Source organism: Pyrus communis, chromosome 7, assembly GCF_041283825.1.
Source record: "Pyrus communis isolate YQ-2024b chromosome 7, ASM4128382v1, whole genome shotgun sequence".
Lineage (NCBI taxonomy): Eukaryota > Viridiplantae > Streptophyta > Magnoliopsida > Rosales > Rosaceae > Pyrus > Pyrus communis.
This window is the reverse complement of record NC_142571.1, coordinates 30,675,709-30,695,965: the sequence shown is the minus strand read 5'-3', so window position 1 is coordinate 30,695,965 and position 20,257 is coordinate 30,675,709. Positions and strand designations below refer to the sequence as shown.

General features: G+C 37.7%; 5 protein-coding genes across 12 annotated transcripts; 2 read left to right on the top strand and 3 right to left on the bottom strand.

The window, feature by feature from the left end:
• Positions 1 to 1,769: 1,769 nt before the first annotated feature.
• On the bottom strand, positions 1,770 to 5,480 carry LOC137734149 (chloroplastic import inner membrane translocase subunit HP30-2). Its single transcript, XM_068473444.2, has 6 exons — positions 5,062 to 5,480; positions 3,631 to 3,746; positions 2,882 to 3,008; positions 2,390 to 2,538; positions 2,190 to 2,252; positions 1,770 to 2,107 (listed from the first exon to the last, which is right to left on the bottom strand). Exons 1-6 carry the CDS (start codon positions 5,350 to 5,352, stop codon positions 2,077 to 2,079), a joined length of 777 nt encoding a protein of 258 aa, XP_068329545.1. The 5' UTR covers positions 5,353 to 5,480; the 3' UTR covers positions 1,770 to 2,076.
• Positions 5,481 to 7,783: 2,303 nt separating this feature from the next.
• On the top strand, positions 7,784 to 10,669 carry LOC137733719 (DNA-binding protein BIN4-like). 4 transcript variants are annotated; one of them, XM_068472880.2, is made up of 11 exons: positions 7,784 to 7,933; positions 8,229 to 8,326; positions 8,475 to 8,829; positions 8,905 to 8,981; positions 9,068 to 9,121; positions 9,289 to 9,406; positions 9,534 to 9,580; positions 9,693 to 9,719; positions 9,810 to 9,885; positions 9,985 to 10,124; positions 10,210 to 10,669. In XM_068472880.2, exons 2-11 carry the CDS (start codon positions 8,279 to 8,281, stop codon positions 10,312 to 10,314), a joined length of 1,047 nt encoding a protein of 348 aa, XP_068328981.2. In that variant the 5' UTR covers positions 7,784 to 7,933; positions 8,229 to 8,278; the 3' UTR covers positions 10,315 to 10,669. The 4 variants fall into 4 exon arrangements, with proteins under 4 accessions (XP_068328981.2, XP_068328980.2, XP_088553237.1 ...); XM_068472879.2 differs by having other exon boundaries at positions 8,226 to 8,326; XM_088697111.1 differs by having other exon boundaries at positions 7,785 to 7,933; positions 8,226 to 8,326; positions 9,985 to 10,130.
• On the bottom strand, positions 10,574 to 12,309 carry LOC137733720 (pathogenesis-related thaumatin-like protein 3.5). Its single transcript, XM_068472882.2, has 3 exons — positions 11,365 to 12,309; positions 11,008 to 11,272; positions 10,574 to 10,903 (listed from the first exon to the last, which is right to left on the bottom strand). Exons 1-3 carry the CDS (start codon positions 11,855 to 11,857, stop codon positions 10,756 to 10,758), a joined length of 906 nt encoding a protein of 301 aa, XP_068328983.1. The 5' UTR covers positions 11,858 to 12,309; the 3' UTR covers positions 10,574 to 10,755.
• Positions 12,310 to 12,414: 105 nt separating this feature from the next.
• On the bottom strand, positions 12,415 to 14,954 carry LOC137733718 (uncharacterized). Its single transcript, XM_068472878.2, has 2 exons — positions 14,810 to 14,954; positions 12,415 to 14,322 (listed from the first exon to the last, which is right to left on the bottom strand). Exon 2 carries the CDS (start codon positions 14,315 to 14,317, stop codon positions 13,880 to 13,882), a length of 438 nt encoding a protein of 145 aa, XP_068328979.1. The 5' UTR covers positions 14,318 to 14,322; positions 14,810 to 14,954; the 3' UTR covers positions 12,415 to 13,879.
• Positions 14,955 to 16,410: 1,456 nt separating this feature from the next.
• Positions 16,411 to 19,307, top strand: LOC137735095 (putative ribonuclease P/MRP protein subunit POP5). 5 transcript variants are annotated; one of them, XM_068474469.2, is made up of 5 exons: positions 16,411 to 16,805; positions 17,606 to 17,796; positions 17,909 to 18,046; positions 18,410 to 18,576; positions 18,833 to 19,307. In XM_068474469.2, the coding sequence occupies exons 2-4, from the start codon at positions 17,619 to 17,621 to the stop codon at positions 18,556 to 18,558; spliced, it is 465 nt and encodes a 154-aa protein (XP_068330570.1). In that variant the 5' UTR covers positions 16,411 to 16,805; positions 17,606 to 17,618; the 3' UTR covers positions 18,559 to 18,576; positions 18,833 to 19,307. The 5 variants fall into 5 exon arrangements, with proteins under 5 accessions (XP_068330570.1, XP_088553241.1, XP_088553239.1 ...); XM_088697115.1 differs by having other exon boundaries at positions 16,490 to 16,805; positions 17,615 to 17,796; XM_088697113.1 differs by having other exon boundaries at positions 16,514 to 16,805; positions 16,900 to 17,796.
• Positions 19,308 to 20,257: the final 950 nt, after the last annotated feature.

Here is a 20,257-nt window from a genome sequence, read left to right as displayed (position 1 = left end):
TTGAAAATTAACGGTGGAAACGAAGCCGGGGGAATCCATAGATAGCGCCACATGGGTCCACACCTACGTGCTTTGGCCTAAACTCTCTCTTTTCGCATTCAGATAATGATATACATAAAATCGCTATGCGGCGTCTCAATATAATAATACAGAAACGGAGTCATGAAAAGGATCATGATGGTCACAAGGCTACAGTGACATTTTTTTAACACGTAGAAAAGTTTGGTATTATATTTATGATTTTTAAGGTTTTTCTGTAGGTTCAAGACTCTAATCCGAAGTTTTTATTGTGATTTCTTTCATTGAGTTTGAGTTGAGGTTGGTGGTTCCTATGCAGTTGAGACAATTCGTTGCTTGTGAGCTTTGAGAATGACTCTGGTCTAGGGATCAGCTGAAGGCGAGAGGAAGAAAGTCAGAGTGGCTTGGGGCTTACATTTAAGGAAGGAAGAGGATGATGAGGATGTCACCATACCGAATCCAATGACGGCGGTTGTTTACCACACGGCAAAGTAATTTTCGTAACATCAAGAGAGCATTTCGAACTAAGAGTTTTGGGCCCCTTCTAGGATAAAATCCTGTCTCTGCACTGCTATAAAACATTGTTATGAAAGTTTTTATTTGCATGACAAGATATTATTGGATCGGAACACCATATAGCAGTAAATCAGTTTCATATAAATTGCTCTCTATATTTTGACTTCTATGTAACTGAGATGTTATTGTAATGATATCTCGATTTAATTAAGTTTCTGCCATGCCATATGAACCATTGCACAAATGACTTGTTTGATACAGTATACAAACGTTAAATTCGTGTGCCATACGCGGTCATGTGACATCTAGCAGTTCAGGCTGTGTTCGTAAGTCATATACGTGTTTGTCTAACATAACTGCTACGCATTTCTTCGCATTCCGCTTCATACTTCATACGCGTTCCGTTTCCACCTTTGTCCGATTCAAAAATGGACAGAGGACGAGGGCAACGCGAAGCTACACATACAGTGCAAGCAATTACCTCTACAATCCATGTGAAACTAGATCTGTCATCTCCAATGTCCATGTGTAATGTTGTACTTGTGCATATTACTACACATGTTCCTATAACCAATAAGATACGTTCACGTCATGCATCCAATGAGATTAAAAAGTACGATTTTACGATTTGATTGAAATGTTTAACTCAAAATAGTTTAGCTCAAAATACGGAAATCTAGTCATTCAATAAACCGGTTTACAAGGCGCATTGTCGAATTTTGGATTGATCAAATTGCTTTTTGGAACTCTTCTAGGATACCCAGAGCATCCCCAAGAGTATCATTTATTAGGCCTTCTTTGTCCGCACATTGCCCTACTTCCTTAAATCCAAATAGCCGTAGGAGAAGCTGAGCTAGCTAACCAAGCAGTTCTCAAACAAAAGTTCCCCTTATATTTTAGGCAAATCCTGTCACTAGTAGTTCTGATTAGCCCACTTGCCCGAGCACACTCTCAACTTGTAAATGCATTTGGAGAATGACCCTTATGGCACGGCTTATTTAGTTATTTTCGCAGTTCAGACAAGGCTCAAACCACCACTTCTCTAAAAGCATGGTTCTTGCCTCCCTCTCTCCTCCCTTCTCCCTCCTTGGAGCTCGTCCATTCCGAGTGTTTAAAAAGTTAGACCTTGGTGTTTGTATTTTCATTTTCGAATCAAGATTTAAAGATTAGAACATCCGGAGCATCCCATACTCCGGAAAATCCTAGAATTTTTGTTGGATCTCGGAACAATCAAATTTAAGAAATTCCGATTCTTTGCTTTCTCTTCATAATATTTGGTCGTTGTTTATGTAAATTAAAAACCAACTTGTGCATGCCTTCATAGCGGTAGCGTTGTAAATAGAAAGATTATGCAATCAGCTAACTTTTAATCTAAGCAAATTGTAGCAGTTGAATAGTTAAGGGCACAGTCGACAGCAAAGTCACATTATCTCAACTCAAAACATATCTCCCTTCTCTGTCTTGGGTTTTGATCTGCAGATAGAAGGGCTCTTCTTTAGGATGGAAAAGCAGACTAAATCGACAATACGCAGTTCAACTATTCTATCCTCGCCTCTCTTTTATCTCCGGGTCCCTGAAACCAAATATTAGTCATAATCCAATCGACTCACAAGTTTGAGGGTGCGATATAACTATTTACGGATCATGAATCATACCTCTGAATGTGATCAAGAATGAGAAGCCTGGGTCCGGGAGGGATTTTCACGTCTCTAAGAGCACTGTAATGAAATTGCATGGCGAACGGAAAGGCGTTCATTAAAATGAATACAAGCTACATGGTTTATAAATATGGACAAACAAAGTGACTTTACGATAGAATATGAGTGATGAAAAATACGCAAATCCTGCTACTTGCCTATCGTTGAGCAGAGGCAAAGTGTTGTCGGATAATAGGCCTTTCTTGAAATTCTTCTCGTAACTCTGGAGGCCGAGGTTGCTCAACATGCTTCTTGTTTTAGAATAGTAGATATCTTCGGTAGGTGGTTGAGAAAATTTTTGCCCCAACTGCATAAACATATGAAAAGTGCTTTGAGCGCGTATAAGTAACTAGACCACGGATACTAACAAACATGCATGTAAGCAGTGCTAACTCGTACAGGTCTAGATATGAAATTGGAATTATATGAAACCACATAGACGTTCATCTACATCTGGTATTTTCGAACAAGAAAAAAAAAATGTGAGTTCCAGATTTTCAGCTGCTTCATTGCCTCACAAATGACGTGTTTGTTTTACTAATGTCTCCAAAAAACCGCAATGCAATCATGTAGCTAAGGACTAGAAGATGAAAACACTTCACCTTTCAGCTACTATCAAACTGATAAATCATATATTGTCAGAGTCTCACCTTGAAAAGTCCACCTTGAACAAGTGCAAAGAAAAGTCCAGAAGTAACTGCATTTGCTGCTTGATTGGGGCCACCCATACCGCTCACAAGTGAAAACAGGGCTCCGGAACCAAAAGCAGCCACCATGCTGCAACAAAAATAGGGTTGTCACAAAATCAAAGAAACAAAGGCCACTTGTATTAGAAATAAATGAAATCTTAATACCGGCACACTGAATTAATAATATAAACGAAGAACAAACTGATAGATGATCCATTTCTAGATAAAGAAATACATTTTTTCACGGGAATGAAAAAAGAGTGGTGGGGTGGAAGAAACAAATCAACAGGAGATCTCCTGGGGATCTGCTGAAAATCTAGGCAGGTGGCACACCATTGGCTTATGGTCAGCCATGTAAGTTTCAGTTTTTCCAAAATGAACCAAAGGAACCAATCCATTAAAGTCTGTTCCTTACTCTTCAAATGACCTAAAACAGCCTAAAAGGCAGCAGGGCAACATCCGCATACGACAGGAGCTAAGATAAATTTTAAAAGAACGGTTACCCTAATATAATTTCACAATTCATATTCATAGAATTTTGGCTAAATCACAACACAGAATAAATATGGCCATATGAGACCAGGCATCCACAACAACTTCAATGTTGTTAACTACTGCCTATATTTCTTCATTAAAGCAATCATAAGCTCAATTGATTGTGACTGCAATTTTATAAACACCAAACAGTGTGGACAAAGGAATAGGCTTACCTAGACTGGACATCCTCCTTGCCTCTCACTCTTTTCATGACACAGGATATGCCGGCATTGACACCAGTCATAACAGCAAAGTTGCGAGCTTGGACCAATGGACCACCTGCAAGGGCCTATGATCAAAGCAAACAAATTGTGTATATCAACAGAACAGCTCCACCAAGTACGGGTGACTGTTCTGACTAATGCAAACATAAGCCATGTTTCAAAATTTATCTGTTATCATTAAGAAGAAGCATGTTTCCCACCATAAAACATGTAATAGGTTTCCTTAAAGAATGTTTGGTGTTCATACAAATTTCAACTTCTACAAATTCTCAACAGAACTACCAAAATAATAGTAAATTAGAAAGGCAAAAAAAACCCGAGAACTATAAGTTTCATAGAACAAAAACGTCAGTTGATTCTTAGTTGTGAACATCCTTCAGTGTCCTACCATTGCAACGTAAGCAAGGTAGGGTTTGAAGCGTTTTTCTCTAAAGTCTAGCATTTTTAAGGGTTATATGTGAAATGCTCAATAATTAAGCCCAATAAAGTGAAAAGGAATCAAATTTTACTCTGCTTAGCTCACTAATTGCATACTGTAATCCCATCTGAATACCACCCATTTGAAGAATACTAGGTTCCATGTTTACTCTTTGCCGCCCCAAAGTTTCTAAACAATGGCACCAACAGCAATCGCAGTAAGCAGACTCAAAGAATAACTCAAAAATATAGTCTATTATCTAAAAACATAAAAAGTGAGTTTTTAAAGTTTTTAAACTTAAACTTAAACTTAAACTTACTCTTTTCTTTTCTCTCCCTCCTCTCCTCTCACTCAAATCTATCTCTCCCTCTTTTCTTCTTTCTCTCTCCTTTTTTTTTTATACTTTTTTTATCTCTCTTTCAATTCGTTCTCTTCATTCTTTCGGTTCTTTCTCTCACTCTTCCTCTCTATCTTATCCAATCCTCTCTCTTCTTTCTCATTCCTTTAATTATCTCTTACTTTCCTTCCTCCTCTCTTCTCTTTCTCCCTTTCCTGCGAACCCTTTTTTTAAATATTTTTGTCTAGTTTAAGTTATAAAATTTAAAAATTTTAAATCACAAACCAATCAAATTTTTTAGTCTTAAATAAAATTGTTTTAAAAAAATGTTGTTAAGAAATGTTTTAAGAAATGATAAAAATTTTCAAATAGAATACCAAACAGCCTAATTTTCCTGTATTTAAATACTGAAAATTGCTACGAACAAGAAACAAAATATTGGGATTTATCATATACTCAAAATGCCAAATGGGGTGTGCTAAAGTTTCAGTCTTTCTCCAAATTCTCCGCGTAGTTCCCAATAGAAATCCAATCCAAACAAAGGGTATTTCGTAATTTAAACGAAAACATAGTGCAATTTTTCTCAGTGTGTGTATGTGTGAGAGAGAAAGAGAGAGAGAGAGACCTGAGCTTGGTTGAAAGAGGCCATGACTTGGGGGTTGAGGCCGGCCTGAGGAGGAGGAGTGGGAAGAGAGGAAGAAACATCGTTGGTGAGGGTACCCATGAAGGCGCCGATGGCGGCGCCCTGAGCGCCGCTGGTGAGTGTGACGACGGCGGCCTCGACGGGCAGAGACTGCTTGGCCAGCCACCCCTTGACGCCAGCCTGCAGCTCCTTGAAGCGAGCCTGAAATTCCTCAATAGGGTTCTGAGGAGGCACCATCTTCTCCACCATAGCTCCCTGTTTTCCTTGTTCCATGCGAGATTTCGACTTCCCCCAATTCGATTTCTGCTTCTTCTTCTTCTTCTTCTTCCTCCTCTTCTGGTTCTGTAAATGCTATTGGAGCATACAGTCACTCTCTCCGTGGATAACGAGGTTTCTTTGTTTTTGTCTCTCTTATATACTTCCCTACTATATTCAACCTTCCCCTAAACTAGGGATGACAACGGTTCGGTTTAGGGACAGAAATGTTATATTCATCTCCATAACCATGAAAATTAATCATATTCATAACCGTAAAATAACCATTGGGGATTATCCATAACCATATCTAACAGATTTTCAATCGGTTATCGGTTATATCCATTTTCGTCAAAAAAAATATTCTATTCATCTAATTGACGCATTATAAATTTTAGTAGATACTAATTTTGCCATTAAATAGTCACATCCAATTACAAAAAACATAACAATATATATTTGAGGTTGTTCATGATAAGCCAATATAATAAATTGGTACAATAAAAAAGAAAAAGAGGACAAAAACAAATATGAAGGGAAGATAAAACATGTAAACTAAATATATGACAACAAACAAGAAGACAATTATTGATTTAATTTTGCATAATTCTATGGGCTCATAAGATATGTAATAAACTGAAAAACTGACGCTAATTGATAATTTTCATAAATCAAATAACATGAAAAAGAATGAAAGATTACTTATTGAGCTTACAACATGCACCAATTTCTTGACAGTGAGACTTTTGAAGAGAGATGAATCTGATAAACTTGGAACATTTGATAATTGATATATAAAATGATTCAATGAATTAATTTGGTTGAGTATAACAATAAGAGTATTGAATTGATGAGGTTGTTGGTATGCCCCGTATGATGTTTGGTTTATAATAAAGATAATATAGGGTTTAATGCATGTATAATGAATTAGTACTATAGGGATATGAATAATTGAATACGTTGTGGGCATGATTCCAAGACTTCGAAAGGCATAATTGAATAAAATATAATATATATCAATATATATATATATATATATATATATATATATAATATTCGGATCGGATTCGGGTACGGATATAGATTGGGTACCCCTATAACCATATCCAAAACCATAATCGAATAAAGTTAACGGTTTTTCCCCATATCCAAACCATACCTAAATTTTCATATTCAAATCCAATCCATTCGAGCAATTATCCACGGTTATCGGATTTAATGGTTAGAATTGCCATCCTTACCCTAAACCCTGCCCTGCCGTATGTGCTATGGCTTTAGACCTACCCAAATTAAACCCTCTGAAAGATAACTTCCACCGCTAAAAACACTTGTGTAAACCCTCGTCAGTTGCGGTCGATTTTGCCTCATCAGCCGCTCAAACTCATTTCTTATTAAATTTTTTATTTTAGCTTGAGTTTCCCTACGATCAAAAGGAAAATTAATGAAAAAGTTTGAAAATTTTAAGTTTTAACTATAAGGATAAAATAAATGGTAAAATGAATAGTATCAGAATTAATTTTTTAGTATAAAAATATGATTTTTCGTTAAAATGAACAATATTGAAAAAATTTTGTTAAAATTTTCATCCTTGAATTGATTGTTCTTTGTTCATTTTGTAATTTGCACCTTATAACTTTTAAATTATTTAAAGGTGCGTAAGTTTCAGTTCGTCATAATTATATTTAGTTAACGGGCACTATACATGATGAAATTTATGAAAACAAAATTGACGGTTGAAGAGGTATAATGATATGAGTTGAAGTTTTAGCGAGGGTCAAAAAGTAAATTTAGATTTCCTCTTGACCAAAAGGAAAAGAAGGATTCAAGGCCCGAAGCAAGACCGAATAAACATAGATTTTTAGTATGTTTGGAAGTAGTAGGTCGCATATTATCATTTTTACTAATTAATGAAATTATTTTTATCGATCAAAAGAGGGATGAAAAGAGAATGGGTAATAATGTAATTTCATAGATCTAAATTTTATTATTTTTTATTGAAACCTCATCTATAGATAATGTTAAAATTTCTCTAATATTTAAAATTAGAAAAAATTAAAAATTAAAAACCAAAAACAAAAAGCTCTCACTCCCCTATTCTCTCTCTCTCCCCCCATCTCTCATTCTCATTTTCTTAAAAAAAAAAAAAGTATTTATACACACAAAGTGTGTAGGCAAATACAAATTTAATTGGTGAAAAGTTTTTGTTTACTAGTGTAATTGGTGAAAAGTTTTTGTTTAAGTGTCCATTCAATTGTATAATTATGTGTGATGTATCATTTTATGTTTTGAATATACTAAAAACACTCTCAAATAAACTTGGATTCTGTGAGAAATTTTTCAATATGATTAAATCACAAATTAACCATTCACAAGGCATTACGCTGCATGTTTTTGAAAAAAAAAGAAAAACTTTTTCTAATTATATAATAACACATGACATAATGCCAATAATGCCAATGTTGAGGTCGCGCCGCACTATTTCACTTTTCTTCGCGGGCGGCGGTGGTTAAATTACTTATTTTTGGCGCCAATCGCACTCCGGTGGCTAGCAGGCTAGCAGCCGTCCGACCCGCTCTTGCGCCGCCTGCATCTCATCGTGGTACCTTCTCCCTTTCAATTCTAGATACTTGTATTATTTGGTTTACAGTTAATTTAGTTGGTTATCAGATCCGCAATTCCTGTTACGGCTGATTTGTGGTTTTGGCATTTTCGCAAACACCTTGTGAGCGTGGCTGCTGCTGATTCTTTAGCTTCACACATATGCATACAGATTCTCTCCCTGCAATATTTCTACTGAATCAGCTCATCTTATATGTTAATTTTATATTACATTGTCTTTTTCCATGTATGATAATTAATTTGATGAAACGCTTTGAAAATTTTCATGCCAGAAGGTGGAGGAGGACGGGGAGGAATCAAAGTTTATTACTTTCGAGCAGCCGGGATGAGCACGTCGAGGGAGGAGTCGCCAGATTGGCTGCGCTCTTTCCAGGTACTCGAAAAGAATTTCACCAATCTTTTGTAGAAGTTGAAACTTTCATGCTCTAATGGGTACATTTTGCTGGTTAAAGTTGCTTAGCAGTTTAGGTATTTGATTGGTTTTACATTTCTTTTTCTGTTTTGGTTTTCTTTGTTTTCAGGTACCCGAAACTCATTCACCAGTGGAATTATCCTCAGATTCCGAGGCTTCACTGAATGGAGTTCCTTCGGGGGAGGATAAATCAGAAACTCATTCACCAGTGGAATTATCCTCAGATTCCGAGGCTTCTCTGAATGGTGTTCCTTCGAGGGAGGATAAAACCGATTCCCCTGAATTGTCTCCATGTAAATCTTCTAAACTTGCCGATGAAGATGAGAATAAAGTTCTTGGGGAAAGTGTTGCAGAGTCTCCATCTGGTAAGAAATTAAAACGAAACTCTCCAAAGCAAAGGAAAAAAGCAGAAGATCAGAAATCCCCTAAAAAGAAGAAACTAGAGATATCCAAGGAAGGAGAAGGTAAATGCGAAGGGTTTGGTTGAAGCCTTCTGATCATGACGTTTGTAGACTTATAAAAGAGAATTTTTGGTTCAGGAAACAGTGATGATGCAGAAGTTGCAGAGGCGGAAGTTGCAGAGGAAGAACCATCTGGGAAGCACATTGAGCCTCATGTAAGAGTTTACTATAGAAGTAACAATGGTTCTCTATGTAATTTTTTTATAATTAATGAGTTGCTTTGGTTATATGTAATTTGCAGGTCTCCACCTCAAGGTTGCCTTTGGTGCTCTCTGAAAAAGTCCAACGCTCGAAGGTACAACAAGATATTGTTCTTATCTGTTATAGGTTGTATATAGAGTCAGCAAGATAGTGTTCTTATCAAAAGTAGAAACTAACATTGACGAGATATTGTTCCATAGCTTGGTGTTTTACATCCCCCATTACTTTCCATTGAAAAGAAATGGTTTGTATTTTGTATAGGCACTTGTTGAGTGTGAAGGAGAATCCATAGATTTGAGTGGTGATATGGGTGCTGTAGGACGGGTAATTATTTTGGATTCCAAATCTGCGGATCCTGAAATGTACCTTGATTTGAAAGGTATATCTTGTTTATATAGGTAAACAAATTGGTGGTTATTTAGCCTTGTCAGTGCAACTTATTGTGCGGCATGTTTCTTAATTAGATGCCTACATCTGATTAGTTTATCTTTGGTTTAACGCTACAGGAACCATATACAAAACAACAATAGTTCCTTCCAGGACATTTTGTGTTGTAAGTTATTGTCTCTACTTAGCCCCTTACAGAAATCAATAATCTTTCCTGTTAACGAAATCAGATGCACAATAATAATGATGTGATATGAAACATTTTCTTTTTTGTTCAGGTTAGCTTTGGTCAGTCGGAGGCAAAGGTTGGTTAGCCATTTAGTTAGGTAAGCAGGAAATGGATAACTTAATGAAAAGGGTATGGTTTAACTCTGAATTGTATATTCCTTGAGCAGATTGAAGCTATCATGAATGACTTCATTCAGTTGAAACCACAATCAAATGTTGATGAAGCTGAAACAATGGTTGAAGGTTGGTTTTTGTTGCGGTGGCTGTTTCTTTATTTCCATCTTCTCTTTAAAACAACCGAAACAGTAATCTCCTTAACATCTCATCGTTTTGAGTGAGTAGGAACCCTAGATGGTTTCTCGTTCAATTCAGAAGATGAGGGTGACAAACTTCCTAAAGCCACACCTCAACAAGCTGATCAAAACGAGGATGCTGAAGAACAAAATAAGGGGGTAACCAAGGCGAAGGCTAAGAAAGCATCGGTATGTGTAAGAACCTTAATTTTTCTAATTCTTTTGGGTAAATGCAATGAATATTTTGATGATGTGAAGTTTTCTTTGTCTACAGACTGTTGTAAGGAAGAGAGCTAAACCTGCCGGAGGGAAGCCACAATCAGCGAAGAAACCAAGAAAGAAACCTCAAGTTTCCAAGAAGGCTAAGGGCAAGAAATGAGGCACACAATTTTGTTTATCATTTATTCTGACGCAAATTGGGATATTAGTTCTCATAGTTGACAGGAGTGGATTGGTGATGTAGAATAGCTAGCGGATCAGGTTATCTAGCAGCTCGACGTGCATAATCACAAGAATAACAAGGTTTTGAGTTGTTTTTTGTGTCTGATTTAGGCGGAGAATACACCGTTTTGAAGGCCATGATATGTATCTTGTTACTGTCATTGTTTTAAGTTGGTTGATGGAGTATTTAGTGACCATTATTGTATGCTGATGCCGATTGGTGGCCTATATTCATTTGAAATTTTTACATGTAGGATCCATTGTTCATGATTTGATACAAGTTTTGTATTGTATTTGTATTGTTTCTCTCTCTGTTTGTCGAAGCCCGATCCCATGTACTTGATTCATCACACCAGGCTTCACAGTTGCTTTCAAACGATCAAGATAATATGTAGACGATGAGAAGAAGGATTAGCGGCGGAACTGGTAACAGCGTGTTAGAAGAAGAATAAACCATCTGCACAACCTTCTCGCTGCCAGGCACTTGATATCTCGGAGGAGCTAACGCATAATTTGAATTTCTCGTCCTGCATCACGAATGTTTTACCGTATGAAATCCGAGAGTTGAAAAGAAAATAAGCTGTTGTTGAAAATATTCGAATGATGATATGATGGGGAGAAAAAAATGTACCCGTTGCCGTAGGGGCAGAAGAAAATGGCGTAATCAAAAGCCTTGCATGTAAAAGTGCTTGTGCCATCATCAAAAGCATAACTGTAAGCTCTTGGACAAGCTTTTTTGAATATGGTGGAATACTTGGAAGGCTGGCATGTCGTCGGGTTAGCAAACTGTCCGCTGCAGCAGTACTGGTCCAAACCAAATGCCTCGCAGGCGCTCTTGCATCCGATCACGGTCCCTTCGCTTCCTCCTCCCACCACCTGAAGCTCTTTCGGGCAACCTGCACGCGTGTTTCATTGCCGCTCGGCCTTCAAAATTTGAACCATTTGGCGCCCGAAAAATTACAAAAACTTGATCAAGACCATAATTTACCTGTGTTGATATCTGAAGCGCAGCCGGTGGCATTACATGGACCAAACACGCCACGTGGTGCGGCAATGAGGGGCAGATTGTAGCCGTCTACAATGCTGACATCGTAGAAATCTAAACCATTGCCATTGCCGAGAGTTATTTCAAAGAGAGAGGCAGGTGGAGTGGCACCACTGCCACCACATTCCAGCCTGCCTCCACAGTCGCCGGTTTGACACGTGCCAGCTCCCTGCTCGTCGAATGTGCAGCCTGTCCTAGCCCATATACGCCCTGACCATCCTGGAGTAGAAGGAAGTCTCACACTCTGGCCGGGGTCTAACCGAAACCCCGTTGTTGGGAGCGGAGGGGTGCCGGAACCTGCCAATGTACCGGGCCAGATGGTTTCCGGGCAGTTGTTTGTTATAGTGAATGTGGCTGAGTAGGATAAAGAGATGAAAAATGGAAAGAGGATGCAAAAGAAGCGCAGAAAAGTTCGAGGTCTCGTCGATAATGGCATGTTCTAGGCTTATAGGTTTTGGTTTGGTGTTTCGCTTTTCTGGTGGAATGGGATATATGGAAGGATTGGAAGAATCTGTGAGGGAAGGAAACTTGCAATCTAAGCCGCAAGATGACCATTCTGGGTTTAGGATTTCTTTTATCTTGGATGGCCTCTTGAAGAAGCGATTCCTTTTCTACCAAAAAGAAACTTGGACTAATGAATCTCCAAACCATATAATCTTCCTCGAGGAAAATAAACGATATTCTTTCGAAGATGACTTTGAGAACAAGCAACATCTGTTTCAAAACTTGGATTGAATTCGATCTCTCTACATGTACGCAGGCAGTGTCTGATCTATAAGCTCGAGCCAAAGTGATTGGGGAAAGAGAGGGAAGAACGCGGAAAAGTCTACTTCCAGTCATCCACATAACATAATCGGAGGAATAAACGCTGCTATTATTACAGACAGTCTACAGAAACATTAATTGATAGCCTTTAGTACATTTATAATGTGGAATTCGCAGAATCAAAGTAAAGAACAAGAATGAAGAAGCCGGAAACACTGACCACAAAAATGAACATGAACATGAAATTATTTGCTCATAAATGTGTCGTTACAAATTTACAATGTTTTTACAAACTGACGATGCCAAATTAATCAAAACATCTTGGCATCACTAGAAAATTTACAAGCAACGAGAGTACTTTCCTCTGTTAGAAGAGATAAAGGACTTCGAAGTTAAAAGAAGCCTAGAAGATAACAAGTAGCCTAGAAATGGTTCAGCAAAAGGCCAACTAAAGGTTGGAGGCAACTCTTCAATGCACTTTCAACCTTATAAGCACAGTTACTTTCAGACATGGCAGCTTAAAGGGATTGGCCTTACATGGAAGATATTGACGAACCAAATAGGCTATAGGTAGGACAACTCAAACACAATTTATGTCGAACCACCAGCACAAGATAATATGGAAATAATGTGACTCAAACGTACACATGCTTTGATGGCTGAGCAGAAAGTGCTGTGTTGCACTTCGCCAAATAGAAGAGGTTGATCAATTACCATATTGTGGAAGTTTTATCATATTTCTGCACGTAGCTTGCACGTGCAAGTTACAACTTGATTCAAAAGACAAGCGTTTAGAACAGCCATGTCAACTCTCCAGCATCACCAGGTGTAGCTTTCTTCTCCAAGAAATTATACAATTACCTACATGAGAAAACAAAACAAAAATTCATAAGAAGCCATATCAGAAAATTTCTAAATAAGAATGACATTATTCATTATTAACAAGCATATCTAATATCTCCTCGATAGCACATGCTTCAACTCCTGCAAAATTGACATCAATTTCAGATACATTCAATCAAATAACCAGAGCAAAAAACAATGCCGATGATGCAAATATATATAAAACAAGTGAAATCCGGATCATTCCTTCATAACCTGTACTAAACAAGGCAAAAGTAACACAACAACAATACTGCCTGCAATCGTAGTGAACAAGAACCAATAATATTACAGATCCAAATAAAGAAGCAACTAAGCGAACCATTTTAATAAATAAATACAAATAATTGCCTTTTGGCAACATAAACATCATAAATGACAACAAATAAGAAGATACTAGTAATAAGGTAAAATAATTAATGGGAGTAACATAAAAGAAGTCACAGCTAAATCATGACACAAGTCGTACAAACGACCTGAGAGCACCCTGTAGCAAATATAGCCAAAATTCCTGACCAGTAGGGCTAGCATGAATAAGAATTGAATCCAAGATTCTTAAGCAGTTAAACAAGCCCCGATCACCCCCTAAATAACATTCTTTTAAAGTCAAGCTAATGGAGGAGTTAAATTGCAGTAAACAGGACTACAAATATAGATTGTTCCTACAGACGGGTAGGACACATTAGGTCCACCACTTTAAGTACTCATCAAGTTCATCGTCCACATCCGTTCCACAAAATGCAACTAGGGAAAAGTTTAAAGGAACAAGATTAAGATAAGCAATAAAAGGTCGTTCATTTATCTCATAAGCCTAGCTCATATCCATGCCATCTCCAACTTTGCTGCAGATCAGACTGGCAGTAGTGAAGGATCTCTCGAAGGGAGAAGGATGGAACTGGGCATCCCGTCTGCGCTTAGAAGAGCAACTGTCTGCAGAAGAGCTATCCGACTCAAGCTTCCTACGGACCCCTCTCACAGCCTGTTCCTCTACCTGTGTAAGGGGGAAAATCTTTCCGCTTGCCCGGCAAAGGGAGCTATGGTTATCATACAGGATCCTCTGATCACAGTTTTTGTCACAGATGTGAGTGGCTCCAGTTAGCTTGCAGAGGTACATATTCGCGCAGACGTGCTCGTTCTGACATTTCCAGTCACATTTGTGAACAGGATTTGACACATCACGGCCCAAAATAGTCGACAGATAAACAACATTCGTAGGTCCTGCTACCACAGAATTGCCAGCCACCTCCATTGCAACTGCCAATTAATGAGTTTTCGAAACGTCAATTGAACAGATTCCACCAACAAAGGAGGCCTTTTTACAACAACAAAAACAACAACCAAGCCCTAGCGGTGCGGGATCGGCTGTATGAATCCTACAACGCCACTACGCTCGGTTTTACGCAAAGTCTAAATTATTTTTTTTACAGATCCGAACACAATGTAGAAATTCGTTCCCCACACTTCATATGGAATTGTTTAATTACTAATCACAGAAACACTAATCATGTTCCATATGAAGCCAACAATTCACTTTCTTCATCAGATCTGATGCATGTATCAACGTGGGATACAAAATTACACCATTTTAATTACTGCCCTTAAAATTTACAGAAAATTGATTTGCTTTTTGTTTTACCCGATTAATTAATCATAATACATAATTATATACAAGCAATTACCTCAAACAAAAACTAAAAAAAATTCCAGAAAAAAATAGAAAAGAAAGAAGAAAATGACTCACCTGTGCTTCCTAGTTAAAAACGAAGAACACGCGCGCTGTGCTTCAACGCTAACCCAGCAACACCACCACCTACTCCTCACCTTCTCTCTCTCTCTCTCTCTCTCTCTCTCAAAGACTCGGACTGTCTCTCTCGCTATCCAAATTGCCTAGCAAGCTAACATAGAAAACGCAAGCGTAGGGGTCGGTATTTATAGAAAACTGGGAGAGAGAGAGAGAGAGAGAGAGAGAGGGAGGGAGGAGAGAGAAGGTGGGGGTGGACCGGTGGAGGAGTTGACGTTGGAGTTACTGTGAGAGAAAGGAGAGGGCAAAAATGCAAGAAGCCCAACCCAACGTGCCCAAACTGATAAAAAGGAGAAGAGATCCCCTCCGAGTTTCTTCTATCAAGACTATCAAATCAAATGATCTAGATCTTTTAAATTTTATTCAACAGTTAAAAATTATTATAATTTTTAAAAAGTTAATATAAGTGAATCGTTAAATGAAATTTCAAATATCCGGATCATTTAATCCGGTGAGCTTCTCATGATAAAGCACCAAATTTCCAAATGAAATACGAGTGAAATTCCGAGTAAATTCACTTTGTGCCCCTTTTTTATATATATTTAAAATACGACCCAATTCCCTAGTGGACTTGACTTTTCAAAGGGTTTACCTACAAAAGTGGCTAATCCAAGAATATTATATATTTTCTTTCAACAATACTAGATCCACCTTGTATTGTTGCATAATCAATGATACTGCAACACGTCTTCATACAGTATTTATTGATTATCGTAAATTGACTTTTTTTGCATTAAGGGGGTCTCAGTGAAGGTGTCTAAACTTAATTACACATTATTATATCACTAATTCATATTATTTAAAAGTATCGTCACAATAGCATCTTCGTAAGTTTCTTTAAATGTCTTGTTTACATACAAAGGTGTTAGAGTGGAGTTTCATGTTAAGCAACAACATGGGTAGCAAAATTAGTTATAACGATTGTTTTATGACAATTGAATTTGAAAGTTCAACTATTATTAGATTGTAGTGCTAATGACAATATTGAAAAGACGTTAAAACGGACACGTGCTATTTTATTATTGGTGTATGCAATGAGGTAAGAATACGAGATCCTGATCACTCTCGACCTAAGTATTTGATATTTTAAAAATACTTTTATAAATATCATCTCAAACTAAAGTATTTTAAAATGTGAACCTCGAGTCGGACTGAGTGTGACTCAAAATATCGTGTGTTCCCAGTCCCCACCTCCAACGGTCTCTCTCTTTTCTCCTCAACGATTCACGCGCTCTTCCTCTCTTGAGAAAATTTTCATTGTGACGGGAACACAAGTGTACCCCACTTCTTTTAATAGAAGTGGTGAGAAATTTTATTTTTTAAGTTATTAACTTTTTAGCACACATATTCCACTATTTGTATAATGACATGTGGTTTACCATCTCGTCTACCGGTCATATTGAAAAATATCTCACCTCTCTTTCTCTCCCTATGACTTTAACACGAACCAACACTCGTCACGTCGCCTTCTCACCGTCATCCTCGCTGGGCTGTTCCGAACTCCCACAGGCCCAAATTCACAATTCGGGATCTCGAGCCCTCGACCCTTTTGGGTTTAGGCTGTGGATCTTGACCCGAGAACCATTTTCCAACCCGACTAGCTCCGTTGCTCTTCGTTCCGAGGGTTACGGTCTCGGAATCGCCACCCTTGCTCCTCCCTGCGCTCAGATATCAGATTCAGACTCGATTTTTTAGTTCTCGAGGAACAGACGACACACAAAGCTCCTTTCTTTTTCAATAAATTATCCACCCAATCCAAAAACCCACCACAAATTCAACCCCCACAACCCTAATCCCCATTCACAATTCTCCTTACGTGACAAGATCCAATCACTCGAAGTTTTGATCTGGATTGCGATCTCTGTTCCGAGGGGCTGCAACTTTCTCGGGAAACAAACGGGTTTTCTGGATTAGATTGGGGGCTTCGGGTTTTCGGGTATGTGTATATTACTTCTCTACCTTTTGTCGTTTTTTTTTTTTTTGTTTTAGTTGGGTGTTTTTAACTCTGTTTGGTTGCCTAGAAAATGTAGGAAACTGCGGGAAAATGGAGGGGATTGGAGTATGGGATGTTGGGGGTTTTGAGTAACTTGGGATCTGAGAAAAAAAAAAAGCTGAATTCTTGGGTTGTGAGTTTTTCAGTTTTGAGATTGGGAGCTTAAAACAACAGAAAGATGTAAGCTTTAGGATTCAATAGATTTGATTCTGTATGCTTGGGCTCCGTTCGATTACTTGGAGCTGTTTCAAAGTTTTCAGGTTATTCTGTATTGGAAGTGTATCATGACAAAAGTCATGTGGTCTTGAGATGCTGTTTGAAAACTTACTATATGTGTGCTCGTTTTCCTTCCGTAGAAGATCAGGAATGGTAGAGAATATGTGCTTGTTTTCCTTCCTCATAAGTTCGGGATTGATAGAGTTATGAAAGGCCTTAATATTACCGATGAAATCTTAATAAATCCTTGAAAGAAGTCTATACAGATCCATAGAAATCTATAAGAGAAACCCGTATAAATCTGCCAAAAGCCATATAAAATTGTAGAGTCCATTAAAATCCTTTGATATCCGTCGCTTACAAAAAGTCCATAAAAATATTCTGAAATCCAAATTGACTACACCCCCTTACTTGTTTGTTGAATTGAGATTTCAAAATACAGTTTTAAGCTAGCTGCTGAGCTTTTCATACGATATTTTTGTCTAACATTCTTATTAGATTTGATATGTCCCATTTTTTGTTGTAAGCGGGTAAAGGATCATGGTGGGATTTAAGAATAGGTATATGGTAGTGGAGGTTATCTTGGATCCTAATAGAGAACTGGTGAGAAAAGATCCTGTTATCATTACCTCGTACAATGTTACGAAAGCTATCCGAGACAGCATCCTAGTAAATTTTGGGGAGTGCGGTCTGGCTTCGTCACTTGGATCATTCCAAGGTAAGTAATGGCTCCCAGTAATTCTTGTTACCTTCTTTATTTATGCGCATTTGCAATTAATTTTCTGTAAAATGGACTCTCTCAATTTCTCCGAATGTGTAATTTTATGCAGTCAAGTATGTGAATGACATTACGAGGCTGTGTATCATTAGAGCTTCAAGGGATGAATATCAGAGAGTATGGGCTGCAACTACCATGGTCAGGAGTATTGCAGATTGCCCGGTTCTATTTAATTTGTTGGACCTAAGTGGTGAGTTAAAGATTTGCAGCAGATTAAGTCTTGCGGCTTGCTGATATTTTTCGAAAATGCACAATACCTTACAATTAAGTTATCATTTTGACTCTTGAATTTTGTTATTGTTCTTGATTAAGAAATTAGAGTGCTTCCGCTTTAGTGGTGATTGGTAATCACAATTTCCTTAAAAGTAAGCAGAATTTCTTATAGTAAACATTGTTTGGAACTTCTTAAGAGGTCACATTTTATCTTGTAGTGTTCATTTTTTAAGCTGATCGGAAGTTACTGTCATCTCAAAGACACAACATAATTGTCTTCTTTCCCATCTGTTAAAAGAAAGTTAATTACCAATGATTTCTTTCATTTCTTTTGTATCAGGAAGTATCAAAGCTTGTAAAGAAACCGCATTGAAGTGTGATGAATCAAAATTTGAACAGCACAAGCTTCTTGTTGGATCTAATCTTTCGGCTCAAGATACTCAAAAAATGCAGTACTATCTTGACAAGATCAAAGGCCTCGAGCACTAAAGTTCTACCGCACCTATGGTAATATACTGTATTCAGATGGCCTTACCTATGAGCTATTACAGCTGTCATGTATTGGTTGTTTAATGGAGTATTGTTATAATTAGATAACAACGTACTTCTCGTGCTATAGACCACAATCAACAGTTGCCGAAACTCTTTAAAATGATGGAGATGAACTATAGCTCTCAGTTTGGCCTAAAGTAGGCATAAAGTAGATATTCGTGCCTAATTTATTATCTAACGAACAAACTCATTCTTGTCCAACATCTTGTAGGAATTTGGTGAGCCTCACAAGCTTCATGTCCTGGTTCCATCGGTACTTGATGTCCATTACTCTGCTGACTCCGTGGCTCCTGTGGAATTCTAAAGGTTAGAAAATCTCAAAAGAAAGGAAGCTTTCAGGAACCTCAAATTTTCTAACTGTAAGTAGTTGTGAAAAGGGTATGTAGATGTAAAATCAAGTGGTGGATTAGGCAGAGGAAGTATTTGATTTGGCTATCTAGTTTCTTCGGAAATATGTTTTGTCAGGTTAGTTTGTGTTGTTTACTAGTGAAGGGGGGAAGTTCGTGTATCGCACATACACGGTTTTTGTTTTGGTCAAACGCACGTACTCCTGGCGGCGTATAAGATACATCGGAAGCTGGGAGCTACCAGAATTTTCACAGTTTTGATGACTAGCAAGTAACAAATTCCGTTGTGTCCAAAAATTCTCTTTCTTATACAGCAAGTAATTACTGTTTCATGTTTAAGGTATCTCTCTGCAAATTCCATTTTGATACCTTAGGGCATTCTTTTACAAGCATCAACGATGTCATCGGGACCCCGCCACAAAAGGTAGTTAAATGGTATCACATCAGCCATATGATTTGCCACATTTAACTGCGTGCTTTAGTGGTAAATGACACAAAGTTAGTTCCTAATTGGGCGCAGATTCTGGCATACAACCAAAGATATGTTGTTAGGTGACGAGAGACGAGGGGTTTTATCTCCAGGTATACCCACACTTGGCCAGTTGTTCCTGTCCGAATCTTGAGATTTTCGAGTGCTTTTGTGTATGGCATTTTTGGGTATGCTCCGAGTATGCTATACACTGAGATTTTTGGCCGTGGTATCGTTGATTAATGATCCAATGATCAAGATCTTAACGCTTGTAAATTCCGGTATATAAGATATCAGGAGTATAGAGGAATTTTACCAATAGGCTCGAACTCAAAGTGGGTTAGTCCTGATTGACAGCTGCTTTGCAAAGACGATTAAAAAATAGAGCAGTAAATTCTCATTATTTTCACTGGGGCAGGTTTTTGGAGCTGGAAAATGATCTGTTCCTAACTTATAGATACCACATGTTCAAAGAATTCATCATTCGTGAATGTTCGTGCGAAGGAAGGAAGATAATCTTGGGTCAAGGCATGATGATGTCGCATGTTCAACTATCTAATATCAATAAGCATATTGACGTGTTGTAGATTATTGACATTTTATTTATATTATCAACTATGTCGATGTTTTAATAAGGGTTCATTTGGAAAATGCTTTTAAAATGACTGAAAGCGTTTTTGGTGAAAATATTTTTAAAATCATTCCTTAGTAAAAATCCAAGTGGTCCATGAAAAAATATTTGAAGTGCTTCATGCAGGAAGCACATTTATGGTACCTCTTTCAAAAAGCACTTGAAAGTTGAAGCACTTCTTGAAGCACT